Here is a 17,225-nt window from a genome sequence, read left to right on the forward strand (position 1 = left end):
CCTTCAAATATTGGAATTTTGACAATACCACCAGCTCACATCTCTTTTTTTGTCGTGGAAAACATGGAGTCATTTTCCTCCACTTGCTTCTAACAATTGACTAAGAGTATCAATAATACAAACTAATTAATGATAGACAAAAGTACAAAACGGCCTCTCTGTAACCTGTGCGGCATTTGCAAATCGGAAATAGTTAATAGTAGCATTCAATTAATTGTTTCTGTTACTTGAACTCGGGTATTTATTGTTTGCATTTGATATAGGTATGTATTCAAGTGTTTGACTTGGTTATTACTTAGATTTTTCCATGATTTTGGCCTATAACTAAGTATTTACTTTGAGAAATTGTGACGATTAGTTTACATAACTTTGTTTATTCCACAATTCGTGGAATGTACACTGAATTATATATAAAATACTGTATTAATTACATATTCAGCATAATAAAGAAAGTAAAAGAAGTTACAATAATAAAATATCCCCTCAAAATTTTAAACAAATGATACATGTAAACCATAACAAGAACCTTTGCAATTTCACAAGTTTTAAAAGAAGCAGGGAACTAAAAAAAATGAGTATATAACAAATTACACTTTTACAATTCTTCACAAATGTACAAAAAGAAAGCAGGAGAGGAAGAGTTCATTCTTAAGCGTACGTTGTTGAATGTTGATCAATAATGCAGTTGATTGCTCAAGCTTTTTTAGGTGGTTCCTCAGCTTGTGGCTGCTCCACCTTGGGAGGGGGTGCTGTCTCAGCTGTACTCGCATCGGCTGCAACTGTGGCTGCAACTTCACTAGGCTTTTCCTCTGAGACAGTGGCTATCTCCTTCTCTGCCTCGCTTGTTTCTTTTGTGGTGGTCACTTCTTCTGCTACTGCTGCTGCTGGGGCTTCTATCTCCCTGGGTTTCTCTTCTGTGACAATGAATGTTGAGACCTTTTCGAACACGAATTTTACTGGACCTGGAGCCAGAGCTGGACCGAACTTTGAACATACTTCAAGGGCTACTTTGGAACCTGGGAAATCTGCATATACAATAACCAATCGATTAATATAGTTCAACCAATTAATCAATCAATGAAACCCTGTCGATAAAGGGTTATGAAAGGATCACATGTACTGATTGTTAGAGTATATAACATATTCCCGGGCTTCAACCATCAGCTTAAGCTTTTGGTTGAGCTAGTCCTTTAACACTGATGTCTCACTTCAATAGTAAGAACTTTCGTTCATTGTGTCATACTTGGTATTGTTTCAGAAATGATTTTCAATTTCTTCTATTGCTTTATATACGACATTACCATTAATCCTTGAAGTTTGCTTATTTGACAGTGAGCAGAATGAACATAAGCTTTGTCTTGCAGCCTTACGTGTACATTTAGTTATTAGCAAAATATTTTTGAGAGCTAATGTATAAACACTGCTCATAAATTTACTTCAGGATTAAAAGTAACTCAGCATATTGTAGTGGTTTAGTGCTCCTCAGAGAAAATTTATTATGGATCGATAAAGAGCCACGAAAAGACAGTAATGTAAATGAGATTTGATCGACCCTCTAACAAATGTTTTGTAGTATTAATTTAACATACTCTGTAAGAAAAATGTGAAGTTAGTGAAGAAACGACTTACCAATTTTATCAAGCTTTTCAAGGAAGCTCTGAACCTCAGCCGACTGTTTCTTAAGGCCAGCTTCTTTAGGATCTTTTACCAAAGTCTATATAAAAAAATTCCACAATAAATTATTGGAGTAATTAAGATGATCTGATTGCAAATAATATCCCTTAAATTCCAAATTGGAAAATTATTTTGATCATAAATTTGTTTCCTTACACACTGACCTTGATTTCAGCTGATGAAGCTTCATAAATCTCTAGTACTTTGGGCTGCAGCTCACCTTTCTTCTCCTCAAATTCCTTGGATAATTCCTCCTATAAACACGTAAAATAATTTGTAATCTCCCAACAATAGATGATTGGATGGTAACTTCATAAGTTCATAGTCTTTTAACCATATCGTTAATTTTTTTTAGTGCTGATAGAGGTAAGATGAACAATGACGCAAACATTTATTTTTAAGGGTCCTAGGTATCACCCTTTTACGCCCAACACTTGAACTAATCAAATAAACTTGGGTGTGTCCAACTATTACTACTTAACGTAGTTGACAATCAATAACCATTTTTTTTCCCTTACTTTCTAAACTCTTAGGGTGCCTTGTTGAAATAGGCATGCATGCATAAATTAAATTTGGTACCTTAGAGTCATCAAAGGACTTGCATGCTTCAACAGCAGCAGCTTTTTTGGCCACATCAACTCCAAAAACCTTCTTAATTTGTGGAAGAACCTTTGTTTTCCAATATCCCATGTTTATCCGTTAATATAACCTAAAAGTCAAATCAACATAATTACAATTAATAAGCAACAATGAAATTCTCAAAGTGAACTTTGTTACTTCTTGTGTCAATAGATCAGATGATAAAAACTTACTTCCTGTAATCTCATAATAACATTGGTAGTGTAATTTAGACGGAACTTTCTTATTCTAATACGAGTACTCGGAAAATAAAACAGATCAAAGGAATAATATACCACCATACTTTGTATATGACAAAATTACGTACTTGTTTTTTCATGTTTAACTTTAATTCTTAAATATTCTATAAGTATTAGAAAAAAGTTATATTTGTATAAATTGTGCAAATTTTGAAATGAAAAAATAAACATTTTTTCGTATAATATTTATCAATATATTATGAAAAAAAATCAAAGTTTTTAAATCATATTATTAACTTGTAAAGCTTGTCTTTAAAGTATAGTATAAAGTAGCTTATTTCTTCTTATTGATCCAACATTAAATCTTAAGAAACATATGAAATACTCCGTAAAAACATGATGTTACTTTGATTCTTATACTTATATTTTAAAACTATAAAAGTTATCTTGTATGATTATTGGAATGAAAATATAAAAAAATATAACGAATATAACTTTTCATCAGTTATTTTTAAAAGAAACCAAAGCTTATATACGTTGACAGTATAAAGTAACTTATTTTCTCCTAATATTTTAATTTCTTACAAAACGTAGTATGAAATAGCTTATTTTCTAAAGCATGATGTAACATAGTAGCTTATCTTCCTAATCAAACCTTCAACGAACTTATGATTTATGAAGTAGCTTTTTTTCTAAAATATGATGTAACATAGTAGCTTATCTTATCAAATTATCTTATTTGGTCATTTTTTGGGAGTATGTGTGAGCAACATGCTAAGTTGAAAACAAGTTTCTAACAGCAATTAACATATTAATAAAGCACGAAATACTCCTTTAATCTCTATTTTCTTTCAAAATTTCGTAGAGATTTCCTATGAATCCTTAACTAACAAAATTCCCTTTGTGATGAACAAATAATTTCCCATCCGACAAAACACGCATGCCAACAATTGTAAGTAACTTTAAAAAAACATGCAATAACTTTTTAAGAAACAATTCCTTATAACGCATTTGTCATGAGATAAACCAAATCTGACTCTATACACGACATGATATCATATATGGCTTATACCTTTGATTTGCGACACCAAATTATAATTAAAGCAAAGATATCATGAAGAACAAAACTTTTAAAAAAGAAAGATAATATAAAAGTTTTACCTGAACAAAAGATGGATGGAGGAAAAAGAGAAGGAGCTAGAGAAAACAAACACAACACTTGAGACTTAAATGATGTAACACAAATAAAACACTCTTTGATTTATCAACCTTCCTTTTATTTGGAATATGAATATCCAATCAAAATCAGAGACTTGAATGCACGACAGCAATTGGAATTAGCCAACTGCCACTAGAAATATTAAGAAACTATTGTTTTTGGAACTACCAATAATACTAAGCTATCAAACATATAGACAATTAAGCACTTAAATAACCCTAATTTTGTAATGTAATTACAAAAATAGCACAATTGTGATCAAAATCAATGACAACTGGACAGTTAGCCAACTCAACAAGCCAGCCTGCCATGTCAATGTCTATGGCTGCCCTTGCTTGTCACCTTGTACAAATGACATGTGATATTAATAATCACAACTGATTGCATGATATATTATATAACTATCAAAAAAAAAAAAAAAAAATTGTTGTACACCGATTGTAAATAAAACAAATTAAGGATAACTTTTAATTTATTTAATTTGAGTAACTTTTAACCTACTCTGAGGTAATCTTTTATCCGGATATAATTTTAATGTAAATAGGTCTAAAATAAGTTTTATAAAGAACATGATTACCTTTTTATAATGGGATTTGATTTTACAGAATGAGTTTTTTTTTAAAGAGAGCATTAAAAAAAAGGTACATCTATATACCTATACTAAAGAAGAGTTTTTTTTTTTTTGGAGGAAATTTTTCCTCCTAAACTCTACTTAACTTTTTTTTTTTTTTTTTTTAGATTTTTACAAAATTATTAATTTGTGTAGGAACTTTAATATTTAATTATTTATTGTATGCATATTTTTCTAGACACTTCTATAGTTGAATTTTAATTACTATTAATTTTACAAAAACAAACATAGCTCGGGAATTATCTAGCTTATTTATACCGTAGTGACTTTTAATCATTTAAGGTACCGTAAATATACCACCAATGTACAATAATTATTAAGAAAATTGACGCTACATATCAGTCCTAATTGTGGACATTCTTCTTCTAAAGATTCCTAGTACTGATTCATAGCGATCCAACTTTTGGGTCTTTCTTAAAATAGCTCCGAACTTATTATAAATATATAAAACAGGTTAAATTTGCCACATATTGAATATTAAGTTACTGAATATTATAGTTTTAACATAAAATGAACAAGGCCTAAAGAGTAATGTATGGTTGGTGCACCCGGGTGTACCATGCGCATGGTGCACCCGGTTAAAAAAAAGGCGGAAAGAACATTAGGTGTATGAAAAAGAACATTTAGTTTCTTGAAAAAGAACACGTTTATTTTTAACAAAGAACATGTATTACTAAATAACATAAAGACATTACACAAAGAACATAATAAAAACTTTATTAAATTTCATGAAAAATAACAAATTACCGTAAAAATTCTCTACCAAGATTTCAGTTTCCCAAAAATAGTTTTTTCTCTCTCCAAAAATTTAACTTTCCATAATTATTTTATTTTTCTCTCTCTAAATTATTTTCCACCAAAAATAATTCAAGATTTCATTTTAAAATTAAATTTCAAATTTCAAAATTTAAAATAACATAAAAGAACATAAGTTAAAGAACATGCGTTAAAGAACATAAGTTAAAGAATATACGTTAAAGAACATACGTTAAAGAATTCATTACAAAGAGCATACGAGCCATTTTTCAAAAAAAAAATAAATAAATAAATAAAATAAAAATAAAAAATACGAGCCAAATTCAAAGAACATACGAACCAAAAAGAACATATTTTGTATTATTGAAAAACATTTTATCAAACATATATATGTTTGTTAAACACAAACATGTTCTTTTGCCAAACACAAGATGTTCTTTTTCAAATACTTGTATGCATGTTCTTTTTCAAACACTAGCATGTTCTTTTTCCGACGCTAGCATGTTCTTTTTTTTTCCCCATGTTCTTTAAAATATACCTAATGTTCTTTCCGGGTGCACCATGCGCATGGTGCACCCGGGTGCACTATACTATTGAGGAATTTTAAAGGGAGGAAAGTTAGGCATTTGTAAATGCATAACATTGATTAAAATATTTTTAAAACACGTGATAGAGAGAGAAAAAATGAGAGAGATAGGAAGAGAGAGGTCTGTAGGTGGACCCCACCTATTTTTTGGTCGGATTGTATCACGTGATGGGGGACCACATGTTGATTGTTCCACTGAAAGTTTATATGGTACCATTGAATCCTCAGCGGTACTATTTATGCATAAATTTTGTACAACTGAATGCATATATAATACCATTATATGCATATATAGTATCACTGTATATTCAGTGGTACCATTTGATCATCCAATGATACCTGAATATGCATTCGTTTGTACAAATGTATAATTACATAAATATCCCTTGTTATGCATTTTTAAATGTCTAACTTTCCTCCATTTCTAGTTCCTCCTATACTATTTTCACTAAAGAGAGGGGTTGGTGTTTGAGTGGATGAGGATTAATTTTTTTTTTTCATTACAACAAATGAATACAAAACAAGTGGCACTATTTAATCGGTTAAAAATGTATTAGAACGAGACCATTTCGAGATGAACTCCCTAAAGTTAAGATTTCAATCGATAGTTGAAACCTTTTGAAGAATATCGGCCATATAATTAGAGCTGTTGACGTCAAATTTTTCCTAAGTATTATATACAAAATAATTTCGTTGCTAGCATTTCGGTTTTTCGTATGATTAGGGGAGTGCTATACATGTAGGCCATCAGTTTTCTTATCAAAATAATTAATTAATTATTTAATTAATTAAGATTATAGACGAACAGTTTCTGCTGGCTCTATGATTAGTGCCAACCTGAATGATTTTGGGGATATACTGATATGCGTCATGACTTATATATGGCTATTAATTTTTCTATTTTATTTTATTTTTATTTTTATTTATTCTGTGTGTGTTCCACCCGGTTTATCTTTTGGGCTAATCCGAATTCGTGGATCAGTTCTGGCTCTTCTAGGTGGTTATGTTCCAGTCCCCTCCCAATTATTATTGCGATATTGAACACAAGTTTTCCCTACCAAATGTACTTTCAATCACCACTACACTAACATCTAATTGGTACCTATGACTATTATTTGTATTACTTGAATTTCCACGCCAATCACGTCGATCAGACGATCACATACTCTAAGCAGGGTTATTATTGTAATTTTTCTCAAAATTAGTTGGAATTTTAGAAAGAAGTCTCCCTGTCAATGTTGTAAGAATTTGTTTAGATCAATATAATGGTTCTTTAATTTTTTTCCCCCTTCATTTGATCAAATTTTGCAGTTCATTAGCATCTAAAAAGCAAGAAAATATGTCCCACAAATTACAAGACTAAATAGGATGATAGGAAAGCTTGTTATATACACCGGGTGTACCTTACACCCCATGAGTATTTTGATTTTTTTTTTTTTCAAATCGTCAAATGAAGAGCAAAAACTAACCTTAGCTTAGTTGGGTGTACGGTCACCCGGGTGTATAAAACAAATTTTAGGATGACAGGGTCATATTACGAAATTTGCATGAAATAATGTCTTATAGCCCTGCATAAGCTCAAAGTCTCTTGTAATCGTTGGCACTTGATGGATTAGTAATACAATCATCAACTGCGAAACAAAAGCAATACTTTAAGGGCTTGTTTGACATCATTTTTGGTTTTCAGTTTTCTGTTTTTTTGAAAACCAAAAACCTAAAACATAAAACAAGAAAAAGGTGTTTTTACTAATCTGTTGTCAGTTTTCAAAATTATCATGATTTTAATAAGTTAAAATAATTTTTGATTCATTATGTGGTATATATCACATACTTCTTTGTGGCAAAAAAAAAAAAAAAAAAAAAAAAAAAATCATATACTTCTAAAAATCAAAAAACAGAAAACCACCTCAATGCCAAACGAAAGTTTTAAAATTAAAGCAATACAAAAGCAATACCCCTGCATAGGTAAATGATGTTTTTAATGGACTTCCAAAAAATGGAATTGCTCTAGATTCTAGTACCTACAACATGATAATGAAGTGCTACACTAAGAGCAACTCCAATGGTTGTAGCTAGGGACTTGCTTACAATTTCAATAATTCCCTAGCTACTAGTTTGACCATTGGAGCAAGAAAACTCAATTAGCTTGGCTAAGCAAATTAGCTTTATTAAACTTTTCAAAATAAAAGGAATATTGCACCAATTAAGCTATTTTCATGTATTTTCTATCCAACAACAACTACTAAGCTAATAGCTAGCCATTGGAGCAGATAGTAGCTAAATTGATAATTAGATTAAAAGCTTATGTGGCATGCCAAGCTAATTGTCAAATTTGCTTGTCATTGGAGTTGCTCTAAGGGCCTGTTTCGATTTACTAAAACAAAATTGAACTGACCTGAATTGATTGAGACTGAACTGAATTGAACTGAATCGGAACTGAATTGTTTATGAGAGATGGAAATTAGGAATAGAGCTGAACTGAACTGATTGAAGCTAAACTGAATTGAATTTAATTGAACTGAATTGAAATTAAGTTGAACAGAATAGGCCCTAAGGCTGGGAGAGTGGACGATGCATTCAAATTGATCACTGAGATGGTAGAAAATGGTTGTGATCCCGATGCTTTACAAGGCTGATCAAGTGGATGAGGCATGGGATGTATCAAAGATTGAAGCCAGATGAAGCTTACTCCGACAGTAGTAGTGACCTACAACGCGTTACTATCTGGCTTGAAGAAGGAAGGCAGAGTACAAGAGGCTATTATTATATTCTCAGCCATGGTAAAAATTGGATGTTAACCAATCACCGTTACTTTTACCACGCTCTTAGACTGCCTCTGCAGAAATGATGAGGTTGATAGGGCTGTGAAGAAGTTTTTTTTTTTAAATGAGACACATGAATTGTATTCCAAATGTGTTTACTTATAATACTCTCATTTATGGTTTAAAAAAAAAAAAAAAAAAACCGAGTATGTGATGCGTTTTTGTTGATCCACCATATAGGGAAGTCACTATTTGCTAACTCTGTAACATTTTCACTCTCATTCCTAGTTTAGTAAAGAGCTCACTGGCTGAGGATGCTTTGACTGTCATCAAGATCTTTTTATTTCATGGTCAGCATCGTGCAGACCGGTCATTTAGGGAATTAGGGAGGATCTTATCAGTCGGGTTCTACTTCAAACAAATATTGACAAAGCTACGGTGTTTGTTGACAGCTTGATATTTTCTGAGCTTTGACAAGATGACTCAATTTTAGTGCCACTCTTCAAGGTTTTGTCCAAACATAGAAGGGGACTTGAGGGCCTGAGGCACATGACTTCTTTTTACGGGCTAGTAGCTGTGAAATTGAAGCTATGCTGGAATTGTATTATGTGTTAATTGAAGGGCTTTTGGATTTTAAGTCTTCTTGAACTGGCCTGGGATCTCTTTGAAGAAATGAAAAAAATTGGTTGTGTCCCAGATGTGTCCACATACAATTTGTTGCTCGATGTTTTCAGTAAATCTTGGGATGTTTATAGGCTTCTTAGTATAGCATGGGAAGGCTCACTTACATTATACAAGTATCTTGTTTAAATTAGACTGTGCACTGCTACTGTATTCTGTTGTAGACATGGATTCTGGTACCGATGTATATTCCACCACCGTATATAAAAAGTTTTGCTTAATATCTATCGGCATTGTTTTTAAAACAGGCTAATAAAATTTACTGAAGTTTAGAGAGAAGTTAAAGTAGCTGCAGCTCCTTTTGCAAGTAGGGGTGTTTGATGTACTGTCTCTCTTTTGCTGATACTGCGCCACTTGAACTTCTTGCTGATTTTCCAGATTTACTGCTGCGTCCAAATAACCTATATATCACCTGCATTTTCTTCCTGTAGTATTTGAACCAGATTTTCTGAGTTTGTTAGAATATCATAGATTCGTAACGTCCACTGTAGACATGCTAGTGCTTCCATTTGAAGTGCTGAAACTGCTAACCAGAAGTTGCTCCATCCGCTGACTTTGTATTGTGTAAATTTTGGGATTCTAAAAACCATTCCATCCCTGCCCTTTTGGAGTTTTTCTTTCAACAGCCATGAACTAAATAGTTATGCTTTTTCCCCCTTGCATCTGTACAAACTAGTTCTAAAGAATCCTGCAGATTCACTTCCTGCAGATGAAGGTATTCTAAGCTCCTGTGTTCGGTGCATGGATCTAATCACGTTGAGCTAATCCTTTGATATTCCATAGACGTGTAGTGATGATTCTCTGATCTTACTACATAATCTCGTTCTAGTCTTTCGTTTATAAACGGATTTTACAAATAGATCACGTTTATTCTGGTTAAACTGAGCTGACTCAAGAAAGGAGCACAATCCTTAGGATTATTGAGTTGCAGACATTTTCCTCAGGCATTAGGAGAGAATAAATTGAGATTTAGAGTTTCTCCTGTTAGCCTTTACAGTGAATTTGTGGAAAAGCTTCCAAAAACAGGCATATATGTTCAAGGATCCTCTATGTTTTCTATCTAAATAAGAACCCCGTGTCGAATAGAAGCAGTTCTTTTTAACTCGAGAGTTTAGTTTAATTGCATAATCATGGATGATCACGCAAAGTAATATTCAATAGCCACGACAGTAGTTTAAAGGAACTTTAGTGTTCTAGATTAACAAAGCGCTGAGTAAAAATTAGAAGGAAAAAAAAATCGCATTTCAACCAAGTACATCTGACGACCCAATCATGATTTTCTACATTCCTAACCTGAAACAACCTCCTGAAATTATAGGATTTATTCAGGAGACAATCAGGGCATGTAAATTTTACATTTTACTCTACACATGGGTAATAGATGATCAATTACATATGCATGATCTTTCATCTGAAGCCCAGGCTGCTGTAAACCCTTAACTTGGAAGTAACGAGTATTAAGTTACACCCACATTGCAAAATAACAGAATAACTCACTCTATAAAATAATTAGGAGCAACAGCCAAGATCCTGTCGTCTTTAGACACTGAAGGTTGATGCCCAGGATCTTCACCTTCAGCCACTGCTTGCGTACCATCATCCACAACTATTAGATTCCCATCTTTAATCAATTTCTGCAGACGATAAATATTCAGAATATATTGTTAGTATAATCTCAACAGTCACATTCAGGTACAAGGCAAATTAACTACTTTACCTGAATGATAGCTCTGGTTATTTTAACATCTTTACGAGCTTCCTCCATAGAACTGTAACTATTTTTCTCATTTTGTTGTGCCACATACCATTGAATCAAATCTTTCTGTCTAGTCCCAAGAAGACCTTTCCCTGCGGAGTTTTTGAAACAACAAGCTTAATGAATGACAGTCAACACACAAAGGCAGGCTTCTGTAGTTTCATTAATGTCACAAGTCACAACATATATACTGCAGCTTAAAAAAATTTCCATGGAAACAGGTGTTCTAAGGCATTTCAGTAATTTCACCTTCTTGCTCAGCAGTCTCTTCAAGCTGCCTAAGCCTCATGACAAGTGCATATGTCACTCTGTCAAAATGCTCATCTGTTATCACCAAATTCTGTTCCTGAACTTTAGCTCCGTCACCATTTCCTGCAAGATTAATTAGCCTACCTGTTAATGCCTGTATTATACTCAAATCATGAGGTGATTATTTTTTAACATAGAAAGAGCACAAAAAATTTATTATCCTGTTGTCCAAAAAAACCTGAAAGGGAAAAACCTATTTTTTTGGACGTTTGCTTCCCATTTCCACCTCAATTCATTAAAAAATCAAAGTAAACAATGACAAATTGATATTTATATCATGATGAAGATTTAATATGAGGGCTGATTTGGCCAGATCAGTTGGCTGTGCTTTTATGTCCAGTCTCACCTGTATCAGCTGAAGCTGGTTCCCCTGCAGGACTAGGCTGAGGCTGCTGAGCATCACCCCCAGAAGCATCTGCTCCGTTTCCACCATCACTAATTTCTTCATTAAACTCAGACAGGTCAATTTCGCTTGATTCCACACTGCATTATACATGATCAATATGAGCTTCAATGAGAGTGTAAAATGGTCACAAAAGATCATGAAGACAAGTGCATGAAGAAAATAGAAGATGACTGCCTTTCCGTTTCTTACCTAATAACTGATGTCCTTAGAAGTCGAACCGCAATAGTGACATGGCGTGGTAGTACCTAAAAGACAAGTCCTACATATTAAGTTGAGCTCCAATAAACAACGAATACATATAAACAATTAAAGATCTTGAATTATTAAACATACCTCTAGTTCCAAGAAACTTCGTGCAATAGCTTCTGATAGCCTGATCAATGCCTCCAATTGTCTTACTGTCATTCTGTAAGCAACTCTACTACCTGGAGCAGCATCCCCTCTTCTAAGAGTGACATATGAGGCAACTAACAATTTCCTTGCTTCCAAACTTAGCTGCTCCAATATAAGAGAAAAGTGAGTGTTGTGAAACAACTGTTATACAGCTACCTAATCAAAGTTGATGCAGAAGAAGTTTGAAAGATGACCTTAGGCTTCAATGTTTTTGCATAGGCAATATAACGTTTTATCTGGGCAGTAGTAAAGGTAGGTGATAAAGCTTCTTCATGCCTTTGATGTACTCTAACAATATGGTGAGCAATGTGGTAATCAATTTGATCATCTGGATCATCTATCATAACATATACCAGATCAAACCTTGAAAGGATTGCTGGAGGTAGAGCCACATTATACTGCAGAAAAAAAGAATGTCACTTTAAATTCTGAGAACCAGCTCAAAAGTCAAAACCAAGTTACAATCTACAAAACTCAGGTAATATGCAATAAATTAATCATAGTAATGTATATTTGGTTTGAAGTACTTTACCTTTAGAGGTTTTGTTTTGTCATATCGACCCCCAGTAGGATTGGCGGCAGCTAAAATCGAAGTTCTAGCATTCAAAGTAGCCTGAATGCCTGCTTTTGTGATACTTATAGTCTGCTGCTCCATGGCTTCATGGATAGCAACCTTTAAATTGATCATGCAAAAGTTACAACAATGAATAGAATTCTAAAAGAAAATTCATGACAATTATCCAGAGTATATTACCTGGTCTCTGACGTCCATTTTGTCAAACTCGTCAATACAGCAGATACCATTATCGGCTAACATCAATGCCCCAGCCTAAAGTTTAGAGAGAAATGCTATCAAATTACTCAACCACTCTTTACCGATGAACAAGAACAGCAGATAGGTAAAACAACCACTCTAGAACATTTAAAGAGAAATTATATCCAAATTGTATCTCCCCTTCTGGATACCTATTCTCAATTCAAACATCTTCCATGATTTACTATTAAAGCAGTTCCTTTATTTACAATCAAAATGTTTATCTGAAATGATAAGTCAATAACAAGACAACAAACGTAGAAGTTACCACTTGCTTGTATTACTTTATACAGGAATTATATAGTCAGTATGAAACACGTAAGAAATCAGATCAAATATCCATTGGCAATTTACCTCAATACAGAACTCCCCAGTTTCTGGTTCTTTTGCAACAGTAGCAGTCAAACCAGCAGCAGAGGATGATTTCCCTGATGTGTAGACTGATCTGGGGACAAGACCAGCAGTATATCTGAAGATAAATATAATAGCATGATTAGTCTCTTTGGTAAAAAAGAAAATAAGGAGGATAATGATAAAACAATTCTTAAAATAAGGAACACAGAGCCAGAACAGATTAAAAGAATGACATACTTGAGAAACTGAGATTTTGCACAGCTGGGATCTCCTACAATGCAGACATTAATATCTCCTCTTAAGTTAATGCCTTCAAGTGTATGCTTATGAACACCACTTAGCAGCATAAGAAGAATTGCTCTCTTGATATCTTGGTGACCAAACACAGTTGGAGCAATGCTGTCAACCAGTTTATTAAAAAAATCAGAACTATTTCTCATTCTTTGGATTTCATTGAGTTCCTCTGCCTGTATTTGGAAAAAAATATATATCCCATTTGTATCAGAAATCTCAATATAAAATTGATGAATATAAAATCATCAAATGGGCTTGGTAAAGAATCATTTAGATGTTGGATATATGCATGATAAAGGCTATAAACACATTCTAACATGTCTTAAGAAACAAAAGAAAATCCAGGTATGTTCTTAAATAATTAGTGCACTGGAACCAGCTATTCTCTTGTAATGATGGAGGCCAAAGGAAACTTTTAAAGCAGGATTCTTTGATACTGTATCTGCTAGACACATTACGAAGGATAAAAAAAATGCATGCTTATCATTCAACTGTAAATAGAATCACATAAACATGCAACGAAAGATCCAAAACATATTTAATGGGACTATGCATCATGCAAATGGTTCAGAATGCTAAATGCAAGCAGTGCCTGACATTGGGTAGATCAAACTTCAAAAAATAGCTCAAGGAACACACCGTAAACTGTTGGCTTTCATCATCATCACCATCCTTCTTTCGGTTTCTGATGTCAACATCTCTTCTACCATCAGCAATCTAAAGTGCCAAATTCAAAGTCAGAAAAATGTGGCCATATATCTATTATCTGCAATGAACTTAACCACATGATACAAAGCACACCTGAACAGAATTAGCAATAAAGGCAAGTCGATATGAGAGATCTCTCACTCCCAAAGCTTTTAAACCCCTGACACCTTCATTTCCAGTGGCAGCAGCCTTGCGTTGAGATGATGCATCTCTACGAACCTCTGCTCTTTCCCCCGGAGATGTCAATGCCAGAATGTCCGGTATAACGACAACAGTCCCAGTGAAAATGACCCTAGCATTATTTCAAACGAGATAAGAAAAAAATGTCAATAACAGATGCACTACTTTAGAACCAATTCAATAGAACCAATGTTTCGTTATGCCTTACGTGTCACCAGCTCTAGCCTGTTCTACAATCTCATGGCGCAAGATGATATCAAGCGATCTGGGAAGAGACCCTGCAGGAATTTCTTTTGAGGTTTCCTGCATTCTAACCCTCTGCCAATCTGTAAACTTGCTGTCTTGTCTAAGTAACACCCATCTTGTTCGGTTTGCACAGGTTGCATTTATACAGATTGTAGGCTACAACAAACCTAGACCAAATTAGTTAAACTAACATCGATAAATTGAGTAATTACAAATGACATTCAAAAACAAGTAGGCAAAAGCATAACATATACAATAGCACTGACTAACCTCGGTATACTTAAATTGCTGTTCAACATTCTTAACAACAGTACCACAATCCAAGCACTTGAAAGTACCTTGGAGTAACTCAGGCCTAACCTCGCTCGTGCGAGTAACCACTCCAGTTACAGATACTAACTTTCCTATTTCAGCAGTATTTAATTCTCTCAGCCTGCGTTATCAACAAATTCAAGTATTTTAGGGTACAATGACCTAAAAACAGCTAATTTATTATACTACATATCGAAATTAAGGTCTTGAAGTATAATCGAAATTTAAAACATGGAAACAAAGAACAACAAACATATCGATTCCTATCACAATGAAAAAATTAAACATAAAAGGCGGTCAATTTAGATGATTACCGCTTAACAAGAGGAATATTGTAGAATGCAACATTGATGTCCTTGTTAGGGTTATCATCAGCAATTATATTCGGTTTCCGCTCCATCACAAACCTCTTACAAGCATTCCTCAAATAAGGCTCAAATCTACTCAACAAAAAATGAGCAAAAATTTAAAAAAAAATTAATCAACCACCAAATTCAACAAAAACAGTTAACAATCAAGCTTAATTCAGAACAAAATTGATAATCAAAAAGTGAAATTTGAACAAGTAATGGCAAAATTACACCCAGACTTCAAGTATCGTACCTCAAATACTCATCGGAAACTGCCTTCTGAAGAACATCGTCAAATCGCATGACATGAGAGAAATCAATAAACATAGTGGTTGATTCACACTCCTCCATGATTGTAACCTCGGTGTCGTAATAAGGATTCCGTGAATTCGGATCGGATCGGAAGCTAAAAAACCAACCAAATTCAGTCAAAAAAGAAATGCAGCAAAATGAAGAAATACACCATCCAATAGAAAGAAAAAAAATGAGGTATATACCTTCTAAGGAACTCGAGAAAGGCGTTTTCGACCGGAGCCGCGGTTTCGTCGATGAAGAAAGCACCGTAATCCATTGTGTAGCCGGAATTTCTTGACTTACTCTCGGACACTGTTTCTCTGTGGTCGGCCGGTTTGTAGGAGGGAAGGGTTTTAGAGTTAGGGTGTATCTGAAAATGGAGTAAGTGAAGTGTGAAAGAGTGAGGAGTTTGGCGGGAAAATTAGTGTACTTATAATGCTTTTCCCGCCAATTATACTATTGGGCCTACTAGTTTATCAAGCAAATTGCATGAGCCCAATCCCGAAGGTCGCGCAATGCCCAAGGTCTCGAAGCTAGTCTTTAGGCTTGAGAATAATATAACCTTCGTTTTTTAAAATTTTACTCCCTCTGTCTTTTAATGATCGCAATAAAGAGATTAGAAAAATTATAGAGTGGGGATTAAAGAGAGAATTAGGCTAGATCTCGTGTCATGCACGGTGTTTAGGGTAAAATTACCCCAAATATGTGGTTCAATCTCATAGCGACATGTGTCCCTATGAGAGGGCGACACGTGTCTTCCTGATAGGGTGACACGTGTCGGCTGCCCTAAGCGTATAATGGAACATCAGAAAGAGGAAAGGCCTTTATTACATCAGGCCCAAATCCCGATAAAAACCCTTGAAAGCCGCAAAACGGCGCCCCCTATGACACGTGGCGGTCTCTGATTGCGCAGCCAATAACGTCACGGAATTTTAGGGGACAAACCCTAAAGGGGCACATGCTCCCACCCCTATAAATACCCCAATCATTTATGATGGGAGGGGTGGATTGTGACATAACATTGAAAAAGAGCACTAAAAGAGCTCCAACTTCTCTCTACTTTCTCTCTCTAGCTTTCCGATTACCGATCTCTAACTTGATTGTCGGAGGCGAATATTCCGATAAAGGAATATTCGTTGTTTGCAGGTGTCCGCGTCTCGTTGCCAGGAGAACGTGACCAGTATCCGAGGAGTTCACAAAATACCCCGAAACATTTGGCGCCGTCTGTGGGGATACTCATCCGTTATGGCAACAGATGGTCAGACACCTAATACTGGTCCTCGTCCAGGCGAGGACGGATATGTAGAAGACTTACATACTACCATACATTCTAGCAATCCTTTGACCGCCTCATTTCAAGAGGCTGAGCAACCTCCTGTTACCCCAGCCACCCTAATGGCCGAGCTGACTAAGCTTCGCCAAGAGTTGGCCTCTAAACAGCCAAAGGGGGAAGGAGGTGCCTCCAAGAAAACGCACAACAAGACTAATGCAACTGATGCTGGTAATACTCCATTCCGCCGTCCGCATGGGAGGTCTCCCCGAGTTCCACGGACAAATCTTTCTAGTCTGTAGGCGAAAACACAGTCGGCTGGGGGGAGAGGCAGACAGCCAAAAAGAGCGGAGCCTGAGCCGTCACAGCGTTTCAAGGACGCAAGGGATTACATTCGGCACAAACAAAGGGA

The 17,225-nt window shown here is 34.7% G+C and overlaps 2 protein-coding genes across 2 annotated transcripts; both read right to left on the minus strand.

The window, feature by feature from the left end:
- Positions 1-489: 489 nt before the first annotated feature.
- Positions 490-3,839, minus strand: LOC145617668 (plasma membrane-associated cation-binding protein 1-like). Its single transcript, XM_081672397.1, has 5 exons — positions 3,654-3,839; positions 2,254-2,383; positions 1,839-1,928; positions 1,630-1,714; positions 490-1,025 (listed from the first exon to the last, which is right to left on the minus strand). Exons 2-5 carry the CDS (start codon positions 2,362-2,364, stop codon positions 694-696), a joined length of 618 nt encoding a protein of 205 aa, XP_081528523.1. The 5' UTR covers positions 2,365-2,383; positions 3,654-3,839; the 3' UTR covers positions 490-693.
- Positions 3,840-10,346: 6,507 nt separating this feature from the next.
- On the minus strand, positions 10,347-15,920 carry LOC145617571 (DNA replication licensing factor MCM6-like). Its single transcript, XM_081672288.1, has 18 exons — positions 15,747-15,920; positions 15,503-15,655; positions 15,214-15,339; positions 14,858-15,020; positions 14,550-14,743; positions 14,255-14,453; positions 14,093-14,170; positions 13,397-13,626; positions 13,160-13,274; positions 12,746-12,820; positions 12,524-12,664; positions 12,186-12,389; positions 11,932-12,093; positions 11,788-11,843; positions 11,539-11,675; positions 11,133-11,255; positions 10,845-10,975; positions 10,347-10,761 (listed from the first exon to the last, which is right to left on the minus strand). Exons 1-18 carry the CDS (start codon positions 15,818-15,820, stop codon positions 10,621-10,623), a joined length of 2,502 nt encoding a protein of 833 aa, XP_081528414.1. The 5' UTR covers positions 15,821-15,920; the 3' UTR covers positions 10,347-10,620.
- Between the last annotated feature and the right edge of the window lie 1,305 nt (positions 15,921-17,225).

This window comes from Chenopodium album, chromosome 26 (genome assembly GCF_948465745.1).
Source record: "Chenopodium album chromosome 26, dcCheAlbu1.1, whole genome shotgun sequence".
NCBI classification, from domain to species: Eukaryota; Viridiplantae; Streptophyta; class Magnoliopsida; order Caryophyllales; family Amaranthaceae; genus Chenopodium; species Chenopodium album.

Excerpts from the sequence above, each read along its gene's own strand:
- LOC145617668 (XM_081672397.1), bottom strand. The coding sequence starts at position 2,364 with ATGGGATATTGGAAAACAAAGGTTCTTCCACAAATTAAGAAGGTTTTT. Across the intron at positions 1,929-2,253 it reads AGTCCTTTGATGACTCTAAG|GAGGAATTATCCAAGGAATT; the intron begins GTACCAAATTTA and ends ACGTGTTTATAG. Across the intron at positions 1,715-1,838 it reads CTTCATCAGCTGAAATCAAG|ACTTTGGTAAAAGATCCTAA; the intron begins GTCAGTGTGTAA and ends TTTTTTATATAG.
- LOC145617571 (XM_081672288.1), bottom strand. The coding sequence starts at position 15,820 with ATGGATTACGGTGCTTTCTTCATCGACGAAACCGCGGCTCCGGTCGAA. Across the intron at positions 11,256-11,538 it reads ACCAGCTTCAGCTGATACAG|GAAATGGTGACGGAGCTAAA; the intron begins GTGAGACTGGAC and ends TTAATCTTGCAG. Across the intron at positions 10,976-11,132 it reads AGAGACTGCTGAGCAAGAAG|GGAAAGGTCTTCTTGGGACT; the intron begins GTGAAATTACTG and ends AAAACTCCGCAG.